The following is a 14,680-nucleotide window of genomic DNA, read 5'->3' as shown; positions in this document are numbered from 1 at the left end:
GGGAATAAAAATTCTAAAAATCAAAGTTCTTGGGGAATGGTCAAGGCCACTAAATTAATAAACATTTAACTTTTTAAAAAAATCCTCATTTTGAAAACAGACTAATAATATTGCAATAATTTGGACAGAAATCACTTAAAATACTTCTTCTTTTTTCATGTTCCATCATGGTATTTAGCAACAAAAAGCAACTACCTTTTCGTGTTTTACCTAGTGCCTCCACTATGCAGCAAGAATTTCCAATTTTGTGTGATGTATCTTAAGGAAGTTTTAGTGACAAAACAAACTTCCAAAAATTCTGTATAAATTATTTTATCTTTAAAAACGATCTCAATATGGACATTCATTCAGTTAAGAAGAAAATATGTTTTCAATGTATTATTTTGTATGTTCTAAATCTCTAGAAAACTAGAAATGGGAAAAATTACTTTCTTAAAGAGTTCAAATTGCAACTAGCTGTATTTTCAGTGAGGACACCTAGAACTCAGATTGTCATGCAGAAAGTACTCAAGCAACTTGTGTATGAGGTAGGCAAAAGGGTCCAGCTGCCTAGACTCCCATCTTACATCTGATGTCTTATAACAGTCAACTGAGCTTCCAGCAAGCAACCAGAAGAACTTGTTTTATTTTTTGTTTCTTCAGGTAAACCAGCTACAGAATCTCTCTTCATTAAAATGTCTAGTTTGATAAATTCTAATTCAGATAGATTGCTACTGTGGTACTGAGGGGTTAAACTAGGCAAATGTAAGTGTTTTAGAACAAGACTATACCAGCCTCTGAAAAAGGAAAACAGTGTTACTCTACAGTTATTAGTTATAGGAAAACCTTTACATTCACAAATGAAGATTATTTTCTATTTGATAGAAAAATGTCTGACATTCTATCATAGGGTTTCCTCTATTAACTTATTTTCCTAATCAAGTAATAATTCATTCTGAGTTTTGGGACAATTAGTTTACTTTGAAAATGAGAAGTAAAAAGCAACAATCACATATAAGAAATGTCAACTTGAGAACAACTCAATTACATGATAATCTGTATAATAAGTCTCAGGTAACTTTAGAAACTTTTTTCGTACTAACGTATCTCACTAATAAAATAATAATATAAGAAATGTCAACTTGAGAACAGCTCAATTACATTATAATCTGTATAATAAGTCTCAGGTAACTTCAGAAACTTTTTTTTTATACTAAAGTATCTCACTAATAAGATAATATTTTCTTTTTCTTAGATATTTTGCTCTTCCTACAGATTATATATAGATTTAGCAAATTTTGTGCAAACAGCTTATGTCTAATTTTAAAATCGCAAAAATTACTTTGAAAGGAAACAAAGTATAAGTTACTAATTTGTATTCATATTTTTTTTTTGGCACTGTCTAAAGAATTATTGGGCATGACTGCTATGCAATTATATTGAAGGTCTTATAATTTTTACAAGTTACAAACTTGTATATAATTTTGAATCTTTTATTGTCAAGATTTTAACTATTTTTTTCCAAAAGTAAAAGGTAACTAAAAAAATTATGATTTACCTGTTATAATACCGGCCTCCCATCATAAACTGATTGTTTGGTGTTGGACATATTTTAAATCGCTGAATATTTTCACTGGTCCGAAAATAAAGTGAATAATCACCAGGAGTATTATCTGAGGGCCTCACAAGAAAACTGCAGACTTGACCAACTGTAAAAATTAATCTGTTAGTTTTGTTACCTAATTATCAAATAAAAAAGAAAAGATGTTAAGTAGTATTATTACAAAGTCCATTCAAAGTCATAAACATATGTAAATTTTTACCAGAACATGTTTTTTTTAAACAAATTTTCTTTCAAATTTTCTGGTTTATGATTCACAACTATCCATTTTGTCTATCTGCTCTCTCTGATGTGTCTTACCAGCTTTAATACATAAAAGTAGAGAGCAGAAATTTTGTGGCATAACCTCTGGTCATTAATGTCTACACCTGTCGTAATTTCGAAAGGTAACCTAAGAAAAATTAGGGAATATGAGCTAAAACTGCTAAATTCTGTTTGTAAATCCTCTTGATAAGATTCTAAAAAGTAAAAACTAATTTTGCTTAAGAATACTCTGTGCTTAGCTAATGTTTTCAATTAATCATCAAACAATAACGATTGTGCCAGGCACAGTGGTACATGCATATAATCCCAGCTACTCAGAAGAATCACTTGAGCCCAGGAGTTCAATACCAGCCAGGGCAACACAGCAAGATCCTATCCTATATTTAGTGAGAATAAACAGTGACAGGATGGTTAAACCAACAATACAAGTCAATTTTAACTTTGTATTTATAAGCACAAGAGTTTTGGGAAATGTTAAAATTAATACATATTAAATAGGCTCAATCATATAATTTCACAAGTGTACAAAGATAAATACAAGAATCTCTTTTAAAAAATTAAAAAATAATGACTGTAATAAAATAGTACCAAAAGCTTTTTATAAAGGTAGATTCAAAACAACTGAAATATGTATGTGAATTATCAAAATCAATACACATACGCTGTACTTTATTCAATAGGTATGCTCCTGCAAGGAATTATAGAAGCAAATTATATATTAAATATGTCATATTAATTTTAGAGAACTGTTGATATCTTTGATTGGCAGTGACTCCTAATACTCAGACACTCTACCTTTTCTCTTTATTTAAATATCTAATTTATTTGTAAATTAGATAAAGTCCTTTTTCTTTTATCACATGATCAAAACTAAACAATCAATATGGTAAGTTTAATTCAAATTGATAAAATGAAATAAATGCAATTAATCAAATAATCTCATTCTTAGGCCGGGCGCGGTGGCTCAAGCCTGTAATCCCACCACTTTGGGAGGCCGAGGCAGGTGGATCACGAGGTCAAGAGATCGAGACCATCCTGGTCAACATGGTGAAACCCCGTCTCTACTAAAAATACAAAACATTAGCTGGGCATGGTGGCGCGTGCCTGTAATCCCAGCTACTCTGGAGCCTGAGGCAGGAGAATTGCCTGAACCCAGGAGGCGGAGGTTGCGGTGAGCCGAGATAGCACCATTGCACTCCAGCCTGGGTAACATGAGTGAAACTCCGTCTCAAAAAAAAAAAAAAAAAAAAAAAAAACAAATAATCTCATTTTAATCCATTTTTATTACATTGTATATACATACTATATTTAATTTCAACAAAATGTAGTAAAACTAGGAACTATCAAATATAAACTACAATTTTCATTACCAATACAAAAATGGCAACAATTTATCCTCATTAATAACAAAGGATTAATAATTGTTATATTAATAAATTGTTATATTAATAACAATATAAGTCTTTTTTTTCTCTTCTCCATTTAAGTCTGAATGATATAGAAAAGATCAGGACTTGATTGTTTTTAGGAAAGCACAGTAAATGCGTAAGATATAATTTTTGGCGTAAATTACTAATAGTTCCAATCATCCAATCAAGGCACTTATTATCAACTAACTTCCTGTTCAGTAAAAAGAAAAAATAAATCTCCTAAAACTGAATCTTCAAGACTTAACACATAAGTAAACATAAAAGTTACAAAAACTGACTGCATAATATAGGCTCAAATGAAAGTGATAAAACAAATCTTAGTGACAAGAATCCAAGATACTCTCTAAATGTCTTCTAGAATATGATAGGAATTTCATGCAAAATTGTGCATGTAAGTGCTTATTTGTACTCCTCAGGAGAGAAAATCCCACCAGATTCTCAAAAGAGCACATAACAAAGAAAATGCAAACTAATGTAAGGAAATTAAGCTTAGTTCCTTTTCAACCTTGTATGACTAAAACAAGAGTAAGTACCTCAGGTACTTGGTGGTACAAGTTCCAGAAAAGAAACATATTCAAAATTCAATAAATTCACTAAACTACATATTTTCGGTTCCACCCTGAAATAGCTGTTAGAATATCATTTTGGTTTAAAATTTCTTCTCTATTATTATCATATAGCATTATCATCTTTTTTTTTCAAACTTTTTTGAACCTAATTAACCTACATCTTCACAATAAAATTGAGTACTTCAAAAACTATCTCAAATCTTTCAAAAGAGTAAAGTATTAATTTAAAATGCAATGCTTTTAGGCTGGGAGTTGTGGCTCACGCCTGTAATCCCAGCACTTTGGGAGGCCAATGCAGGTGGATCAAAAGGTCAAGAGATCAAGACCATCCTGGCCAACATGGTGAAACTTCGTCTCTACTAAAAATACAGACATTAGCTGGGGCATGGTGGCATGCACCTGTAGTCCCAGCTACTCTGGAGGCTGAGGCAAGAGAACTGTGTGAACCCATTAAGGGGAGGTTGCAATCAGTAAGATCACACCACTACACTCCAGCCTAGTGACAGAGTGAGACTCTGTCTCAAAAAATAAATAAATAAAATTAAATAAAATGTTCTATGGATTACAACAATTCAGATTACATCTTTAATAACTAGTGTTATCACCATAAGAACTTATTTCATCAAATACAGAAACTACTGAATAGTCAATATATTTGAAGAAATAAAACTTTTAAATTACATACTAAAGCTTAAACGCGTCTGAAATCTGTATACGATGTGGTCTGCCGAAGAAATGTTTGGTATTTAAATTAATTCAGCCTTAAATATTTAGTAAAAATAAACAATGACAGGATGGTTAAACCCACAATACAAGTCAATTTTTACTTTGTATTTATAAGCACAAGAGTTTTGGGAAATGTTAAAATTAATACATATTCAATAAGGTTCAATCATATAATTCCCCAAGTATACAAAGATAAATACAAGAATGCCTACTGTAGATGAACAGCAAAAGAATAAAATACAATATCCTTCTACTAAAGACTAGTTAATTATAGTATTTATATATTGAAAAGTTTAAGGCCATATAAAAAGAGTAACGAAAATTTTTATCTGCAGATACAGAATCATCTCCCAATATATATCTAACATGAAGAAATTGTGCTGCATATTCCCGTGTGTGTATGTGTAGGGGTGAGAGAGATTCACAGAGACACAGAAAACTTCTAGAAACATATGGAAAAAAAACTGTCATCTAGTGTTACTTCTGAGGAAGTGGACTGGAGCCTGAGGTAAAAGAAAAACACTTTACTAAATTTTATACTACATGTATCTTTAAAATATAAACAAAAACACCAACTTCTTAGCACTGGACACAAAATTATAACATGCATAAACACTAAGTGAATGCTAAATGCAAAACACGTAATAAATGTTTTGTTCACCTTTTTATTCTCTTTAAATAGACATTAGAAAAGCAAGTAAATACAAAGGTACCTGTCATTAGTAAATTGTAAGCTTCTTGTTTAGAAATCTTCCCATGGAACCATCTTAAAAAGAGAATAAATTAGATATATAAAGTCCTTTTGTTGTTATATGATCAAAACTAAACAATCAATACAATAAGTTTAATTCAAATTGATATAATGAAATAAATGCAATTAATCAAATGTCATTCTTAAAACATTTTTATTACATTGTATATATATATATATTTAATTTCAACAAAATGTAGTAAAACTAGGAACTATCAAATATAAACTACAATTTTCATTACCTATACAAAAATGGCAACAATTTTTAATCCTGATTAATAACAAACTGTTATAGGTCTTTTGTTTCTTTTTGTGGGGAGAGGGGAAGGAGTAGTACAGACAGCGCCTACACCAGAATTTCCCGAAAAACTTAATTTTTTCTCCTATTTCTGAATTTTCCTATACCATATGATAAATTCTCTCTTCAAATAAATTCAAGATGTTGACTCTTATTTTGCTAAAAGCCAGAATTTAAGACTGGGTGATAAGAACAAGTGGATACCAACACCAAGAACTGAAAGAAAAGAAGGACTTAGTGTTCCTAACTCTATTTGAGCTAACAGCCTATCAGACTAGGTTGCTAAGTATTTTATAGTCTGTATTCTTAAATTAAGCCTTTCCAAATTTTATAAATGGCATGATAGTCAAAATATAAAGCATATAAATAACAAGTATTTAAATTTTACCTTCAAATAAAATGATGTATGTGATTTAAAAAGTAATTACTAGTTATCAAAGTACATAAAATCACCTCTTATTTACCTAAAGGCCTATTATCTATCTTGCTGATTAACACATCTTAATGCCAGGCTGACAGTTCCCAATCACCTTTCCACTACTTTGCTGTATCTTATTAGGGTTTACAATTATTTTAAAGAGCAAGCTGGAAAGGAAACATAGGACTGAAATATATAAGTGCTCTAAAGTCCAGTGTTACAGGTTCAGAGGTTGTTCACATTGTTTTAAATGATCCATACTATTATTACTGGCGAAGAATGAAAATATAATTGATTTTTTAAATTTTCATATGAATAAAAAGGTAAACTTTTCTTTAATACCATTCAAAGCATGAACTCACTAATTCAGATCTCCTGGTGCTCCCTGTGCAAATTTTGAATAATATAAAGCAAGTGTACAACAACTAAAACAGTCCAGACTGCATGTAGTGAGGATCTACACTGCATTCGAGCATAGGCTAAATGACCACTTAAATCAAATGTTAGAGCAGGATTTTTATATTCTGGAGGAGAGTCAACTAGATGACCTTACCTCCAAGGGTAATCCTCTACTTCTACAGTTTGAAAAAAAATTCAAAAAGAGAATGGTAAAAAAAATGATAAAGTTTACAGATGAAAAACATTATTTAGCAGAAGCACACAGTCTGAAGTTAAAGCAGCAATATCACTTTCTAAAAATAGTTTCATTCTTCAGACATTTATTCCAGTATAAAATTTATATATTTCAACCACATGGTTTGCAACAATGATAAAAAGATGAGTCCCTGATCTTATGAAGTTCCTACTCCTAGGCCAGGCATGGTGGCTTACACCTGTAATCCCAGTACTTTTGGAGGCCAAGTCAGGAAGAGCTCTTGTGTACAAGAGTCCGAGACCAGCCTGGACAACATAGTGAGACCCTGTCTAACTACAGAAACAATGTAGAAAATATAAGCACAGTGATAGGTATTGCCGAAGGCATTATGGGAATAACAGAGAAGGGTACCAATTCTGTTGAGTGAGTAGGGAAGAAAATAAAGGAAGATTTCCTGGGGGGAAGTGATAAATGAGCTAAGTATGAATGGAAGAATTCTGGTCTAGGAAGCAGCTTGAGCAGAGGTATAAAGAAGAAAAATAGCCAGGAACAATGGCTCACACCTGTAATCCCAAAACTTTGGAAGGCCAAGGTGGGAGGGTCACTTGAGGCCAGGAGTTTGAGAGCAGCCTGGGCAGTATAGTAAGACTCCCTCTCTACAAAAAAAAAAATTTACAACATTTGCCAGGTGTGGTGGTGCACATTTGTAGTCTCAGCTACTTGGGAGGCTCAAGCGGGAAGATCATTTGAGCCCAAGAATTTGAGGCTGTAGTGAACCATGATAGCACCACTGCACTCTAGCTTGAGCAGTGGCAAGAACCTATCTCTAAAACAATACTGACAAAAGTAGTATGTATTTGAAGACCTACAAGATGGAGATTAGAAAACTAGAGATGGTAAGTGATAGGAGTAATAAAGGACAAAACAGCCATATAACAGATCATTTTTTAGGCTCTGCTAATGTAAAGGTGGAGAATCAGCAAAAGATTCAATTTTTTAATTTTTATTTTTTCTGTTTTGATGGATAATGTATACAACTATTATGTTGCATATTTTATGGGGTACCAGTGATGTTTTGATACAAGCATATAATGTGTGATGATCAATTCAGGGTGACTGGGGTATCCAACACCTCAAGCACCTATAATAATTTCTTTGTGTTAGGCACATTCTAATTCCTATCTTTTATTTTTAAATATTCAGTAAATTATTTGGTAGCACCTTATTGTGCTACCAAATACTAGATCTTATTCATTCTACCTAGGTGTAGTTTTGTACTCACTAATCAGCCCTACTGTATCCTCCCTTCCCACCCTTTGGTAACCACCATTCTACTATCTACATGAGTTCAATTTTCTAATATTTTGCTCCCATATGAGTGAGAACACATGGTCTTTGTCTTTCTGTGCCTGGCTTATTTCATTTAACATGGCATTCTTCAGTTCCATTCATGTTGTTGTGAATGACAGGATTTCATTCTAGTTTATGGCTGAATAGTATTCCATTGTGTGTATGTACTATATTTTCTTCATCCATTCATCCACTGATGAACACTTAGTTTGATTAAACATCTCAGCTATTCTGAATGTTGCTAAAACATGGGAGTGCAGTTTTCTCTTTGATATGCTGATTTCTTTTCAATTTTTTGAGGAACTTCCATGCTTCACTCTATAGTAACTACACTCATTTACACTCTCACCAACAGGGTACAAGGGTTCCCTTTTCTCCACATCCTCGCCAGCATTCATTATAGCATATCTTTTGGATCAAAGCCATTATAATTGGGGTGAGATGAAATGTCACTGTAGTTTTGATTTGGATTTAGCTGATGATCAACAATGAATGGTGAACATTTTTTCATGTATCTGCTGGCAATTAAGGATTTTAGGTGAAAATGTGATACCATCTAGGTAAATTATTCTAGCTACTGGAAAAAAGGATTTGATAAGGCTAAAGAGTCAAGGGAGATCAACTTGGAGGTTACTGCTATATCGAATCCTGGCAAGAGATTTAAAAAGGCCTGAGCTAGAATATAGTTATTAAGATTTGAGAAGGCAGTAAACATTCAAGAAATATTTTAGGAAACAAAACCATCTGGACTCGGTGCCTATATCATGGAAACAGAGAGCTGGAAAGAAACCCAAAGTTATACCATCTATTTAATCTCAAAGGGTACTTATGGATGTTACTGAGGACACTTTAAAGAATTTAAAGTACCGCCTCACTGCCATAGTCCTGTATTAAGAAATTAAAGGGAACAAACAGACACATAAAATAAACCAAAAATGCAAATTTTAGTTATGCTAAATACCAAATAAGAAATTACATAAAGTTAAGAAAAATGGAAGAATGACAATGCTATCAGATAAAAAGACTTCCAAGTGAAAGTGAGATTTATGTTTTATGAGAAATGTATGCAGCTTTAAGTGTTTACTGGCATTTAACCTACATTTTTAAATTAAAAATTCCATTGCTATAATCTAAAATAAAAATAAAAATCTAGATTTATGGTCTTTTGAAAATCAGGAGGCTCTCATAACACTAGACTCACATCCCTACACATATCAACTAGAGTGTTTACCTTACAACAGGCAAACTCTTTCTAGTTTTCCACCTCCCAGTTTTCTCTAATACCATGAATGAATGTCAGAGCCATTTGTTACCACACTTACAGTGTTGTTTTTGATAGTAGGAACATAGTTCCATGTACCTTGATCTCTATCAAAGAGGGAAAATAAGAAAGATCAAGATTATTGTTTCTAAAGAAAACTGGGAATATACATACCTGACCTACTTCATTTGCTTACATTGTCTATCTGATCCTTGAAGCATTAATCAAAATTTGCAACTCCTAGTCAGGCACAGTGGCTCACACCTGTAATTCCAGCACTTTGGGAGGCCAAGGCTGGCAGATTACTTGAGGTCAGGAGTTCAAGACGAGTCTGGCCAACATGGCAAAAACCCATCTCTACTAAAAGTACAAGCATCAGCCTGGCATGGTGTTGTGTGCCTATAGTCCCAGCTATTCAGGAGGCTGAAGTGGGGAATCGTTTGAACCCAGGAGGCAGGGGTTGCAATGAGCAGAGATCATGCCACTGCATTCCAGCCTGGGTGACAGAGCAAGGCTCCGTGTCAAAAAATAATAATAATAATAATTACAAAAAAGAATTAAAAACTCCTGAAGAGTATTAGTTTGAAGAGGAGAAGACTTGAAACTAATACAAACAGCAAGGTACAGTCTCACTAATGGAGTCTATTTTGTAGCTATGAGAAATAATAAAAATGAACTCAGAAAATATCTTACATATTTCACTTACAGAAGGGTGAAGCATTAAATAACGTGACTGCAAATGGAGTAGGCAGTTTAATGTTTTTATATTTTAACGGTTAGAAAACAGAAAAACCAAACACTTGAGGCAAGCCTCAAGTTCCATCCATAATTGCCAAACGAAAAAAAATGTTGTACTACTGAAAAGATATTACAAGATATAATCGATTAAAATGTGAGTAAGACAGAATTGGGATTAATGGCTCAGATCTTTAAAAGAAAACTTACATATACATAAAATCAGTCTGAAGATTACGAAAAAAAGACTGCAGAATCCTATTAAAATTGTGAAGAACAGTTATGGGGGGGAGGGGGAAGGATAAAAGATGTGGCTATAAAACAAGAAATACTGTGAATAACCAATAAACACTATGAGTAATTTTAAATTGTGCTGAACTGTGACATTCATAATGTTATAAATGTAATGTTTATTGAAAGTCTTTAAGTGTGGTGATAAAGAGAGTTGTATTTAATTGTATCACTAGATCCTTAATAAAATATTTAGAAATCAGTTCCGTAGGCCAAATTAAAAAGATGTTTAAGTCAGTCTAAAAACTTTAAAACAAAATTTTGGCCAAAGTTTTCCAATTAGTAAATTTACAATATAGATACATTTATTTTTTTCCTTGTAATAATTAACACAAAACTCACATTTTTCCTTCATGTGGATCTTCTTCCCGGCCCTAAAGGGAAGACATGAAGACAGTATTTTATATAAGTACTACTAATCTACTTCTATTAAAAATCGTATCTTCAACCCACACTGCCCTTCATATTTATGTGTATACAAGAAAAGATGTTTCTGTTCAAGAAGTATCTTTCCATACCTCTCTTAATCTTTTCTTGTTGCCATTACCCTAACTCAGGCCCTCTTGCCCATTTTTCTTAAATTAGTACAACAGCCCAACTAATATAATTACCTCTATGTCCTACTCCACCACTCTAACTTGGATACATCAGTTTCAACAGCAGCTTTGCCCTATGTTAAGAAAAAACAAAAAACAAACACCTCTCTACTGCCTACAAATTTCTCATTCTGCAACTGAAGTCCTTTACCACAGGACTCAACTCCACATTTTCTGTCTCATACTACCAATTCTTTTTAGGTACCTATGCCATGGTCACACATAACTTCCTATTTGCCAATCTCCTACCACTGTAGCTTTTTCTTTTTGTTTTCAGAATGTACTTTCCACTTTTTGCTTTCTACCTGTTAGATAAAAACCTACCCCATCTAGGAAGGAACGATCTCAAATCCTACCTCTTCAGCGAGACAAAAAAGTGAACACCAACTCTGAATATAAAAGACATCCCCCTTTTATCATGTTTTGAACTTTATTTTATTCTACATTCCTCTGATTTAAGATACTAAGTGTTACTCATTCCACTATTATGGAGGAAAATGGTCTAACTACATGTGGATTTATTTTTCACAATTTGGTCCTCACTCATTAAATACCTAATCAAACTAAAATCAAACACTCACTGAATGCTACTACATCCAAGGCAGTAGGAAAACAAACAAACAAACAAAAAACTATAAAAATGAATAGCATTACCATTGTATCATGGCCCAAAAAGGGTTACTCTCTTATAGAAGAAGTGTACATAATAAATTAATTTTAGACAGTGTAATAGAGGGAAACAATTTTGCCTAAGAGATTCCACAAAGGCATAAATCCTCTGTGAAACAAGGAGTCACACATGAACTGAATTGATAAAGATGAATCAAATTTTACAAGGCACTCTAACAGGGCAGGAATGTCAAGGAAAAGGGAAAACTATAAGCATAGAGATATTCATTTACTTAACAAACATCTACTGAATGCCTACTAATGCCAGCCACTATTCTAGGCAATGGGAATACATCAGTCAATCAGAGACAAAGTCCCTCCCCTCACAGAGCATACATTCTAGAGTTAATATGTAAAAGCATAAATGTGTTTGGGGAATAGTAATTTCAATTTTAGAAGGAGAAATTCTTTAAATCTAACCACTAACTGAATGCCTGAAACATCTTCACAATCTAAAAATGTCCAAATGGGTTTTCAATCTACAACGAATTCACTACCCTCTAAAAAAGCCCATTGTGAAAGTTATTCGACATATTGGAGTAAAAATTATTTATAACTGACTTGTAATTATTCCACTATTAATTTATAATATTATTATATTCATTTTTAGCAACCACATCACATTATTCACTCATATGAGGCTGCTAACTTTTTTCTTCATCCCTTGTATTGACTGATGTTAGGTCATGTCTCCTTATTCTGGTTTGGGTTGTTACTATTTTTCTGTATACAATGAATAACTTTCACTTACTCTTTTTAAAGTTTATCTTGTTAAATTTGATCCAGAATTCCAAGAGGTCAAGAAAAGTTCAACTACAGTGCAATTCCTTTAAGTAATCAGGATGGGGAAGATGGTGGTATAGGAGGAAAAGGGAAACCCAAACTAAAAGTTTTACTAACAAATTTTACAGGAAAACTAACATAGTAAGATGCTTCAGTATGATTACTGTTTGCCTATATGGAATAAATATCTCTTTTACTGTAGAATACAGAATACTAATCTAGGAATTAGGAGTCCTAATCCTAGCTCTTTCACTAAACAACTATAATCCTAGCTCTTTCACTAAACAACTATATGACTATGAGTATAGAATGTATCACACCATTTCCTCAACTTTTTCCACCTCTACAATGTATGCTTTTAGAAAAGATGTTTCTGTTCCAGTTGCCAGAACAGACAGGTAAGAGTATAGGAAAAGAAATATATTCTCCACTGCAGTCTTCCAGGAGCAATAATCAGCGCATACATTTCAGCATATTATCAGGTCTGATGGCATAATTTAAAAACAGTAGGTTCCAGGGCTGTAAGAGACAACAGAAAGCCACTCCATCCCATTAGACAAATCAGAAAGGAAAGGGAGAATTCCAAAGTTATAATGTTTGATATATTTGATACTGAGTGTTGTCTCTGAAGTATAAAAGCTATTCAAATGCTGACCTGTTATTAAAAATGCACATGTAATAGATACCATATGATAACGTATTATATGATGGCAACAAAAATAAGGATGGTATTCAAACTGTAGAACCATGTAATAACATATGCATAATATAAATGAATTCTTCCAAGTTTACTGGAAAATTATATATATTTGAAAGATAAAGAATCTGAAACCAAATTTGTGCAACCAGTTGAGATTCCATGATCAGAACGATATAACTTCATTTATGAGGAAGAACAAGAGGGCAAAAAAAGGGACAAAAATAAGCACAAATAAGCCAGGCACAGTGGCTCACACCTGTCATCCCAGCACTTTGGGAGGTCAAGGCAGGTGGATTACTTGAGGTCAGGCGTCTGAGACCAGCCTGGCCAACATGGTAAAACCCTGTCTCTATTTTAAAAAATTAGCTGAGAGTGGTGGCACATGTCTCTAATCCCAGCTACTTGGGTGGCTGAGGCATGAGAATCGCCTAAACCTGGGAGGTGGAGGTTGCAGTGAGTCGAGATTGTGCCACTGCACTTCAGCCTGAGCAACAGACCAAGACTTTGTCTCAAAAAAAGCACAAATGTTACTATATTTTTAATTCATAGAAACTCATAAAAGCTTTCTGAATATTGGCAGCTATGTATTATAACATGCTAGCTTATGTGCCACACTAACAAACAGCACTTATAATAAATAGATTTTAATGAAAAACTCCTTGTACTTACCAATTAAATTCTTTTTTAAAGAAATGTATTCATAGCTACTTTCTCTGATTATGGAAAAGATCCAAATTTTATCAAATAATTAGAATTTAGAATTGAAAAGAAAAGAACAAAACTTACCACCTCTTCTACTAGGTCTTCAACAATAAGACCTTGTTCATCTGTTCTTAGATTTGTAACCCACATCCATCCATCTTCTAATTCATTATGAACAATGAACATATCTCCTTTTAGGAAACTGAAAATAGCAATTTTTAAATTATTAAAAATTTTAAATACATAAATTCGAACAGTCATACACCACAAAACAGGATAGTAATATATCGAAAAATACAAGGAATTAGAGTCAAATTCCCAAAATTTGTATCCTGTTTCTGGCATTATCTACATGTAAATCTCTGAAGATAATAAATAATCTGAATCTTAATTTCCTCATGAGTAAAATGGGTTTGATAATAGTATCTGTACTATCTCTAACACTGAATTATTGTTAGACTCAAATTACAACTTCTGTTAACAGAAACTAATTATACATATATTAAAGGTTTGGGGGTGTAAGAAAACTGAATTGAAAAAATTATGTTTCAATGTTATTACTCTTTCAGATGAAGGTTATATATAAAATCAAAAACAAGGATGATATTCAAACTGTATAAATGAATTCTTCCAAGTTTACTGGAAATTTATATATGTATTTGAAAAATAAAGAATCTGAAACCAAACATGTACAGCCAGTTGCAATTCCATGATCAGACTGATACAACTTCATTTATGACAAAGAACAAGAAGGCAAAAAATACATGCTTTGAAAGAATGCTTCTGAACACAAAGTTTCAAGATTTGTTGGATGCTACCATTAATCCTATATCTGTAACTGTCTGTATCTGTCATATTTTTCGACAATATTCCTTTCAGTCTTAATATTCACAAACCAAAGTCTATCAAGTAAATTTAAGTTAATCTATTCTCCTATCTTTG

At 32.7% G+C, this 14,680-nt stretch overlaps 1 protein-coding gene across 2 annotated transcripts in view; it reads right to left on the bottom strand.

Moving 5' to 3' along the window:
• Nucleotides 1-14,680, bottom strand: part of RASA1 (RAS p21 protein activator 1) — a 112,568-nt gene that overhangs the window by 36,239 nt on the left and 61,649 nt on the right. For both annotated transcript variants that reach the window (XM_017508108.2, XM_017508114.2), the window contains exons 5-8: nucleotides 13,823-13,940; nucleotides 10,631-10,662; nucleotides 5,303-5,355; nucleotides 1,538-1,688 (exon numbers count right to left, since the gene is read on the bottom strand). In XM_017508108.2, coding sequence (XP_017363597.1) covers nucleotides 1,538-1,688; nucleotides 5,303-5,355; nucleotides 10,631-10,662; nucleotides 13,823-13,940 — 354 coding nt within the window. The remainder of the gene's footprint in view (nucleotides 1-1,537; nucleotides 1,689-5,302; nucleotides 5,356-10,630; nucleotides 10,663-13,822; nucleotides 13,941-14,680) is intronic.

The sequence above is a fragment of the Cebus imitator genome, unplaced genomic scaffold (assembly GCF_001604975.1).
Source record: "Cebus imitator isolate Cc_AM_T3 unplaced genomic scaffold, Cebus_imitator-1.0 Scaffold16, whole genome shotgun sequence".
NCBI classification, from domain to species: Eukaryota; Metazoa; Chordata; class Mammalia; order Primates; family Cebidae; genus Cebus; species Cebus imitator.
This window is presented reverse-complemented; position numbering and strand designations above follow the sequence as displayed.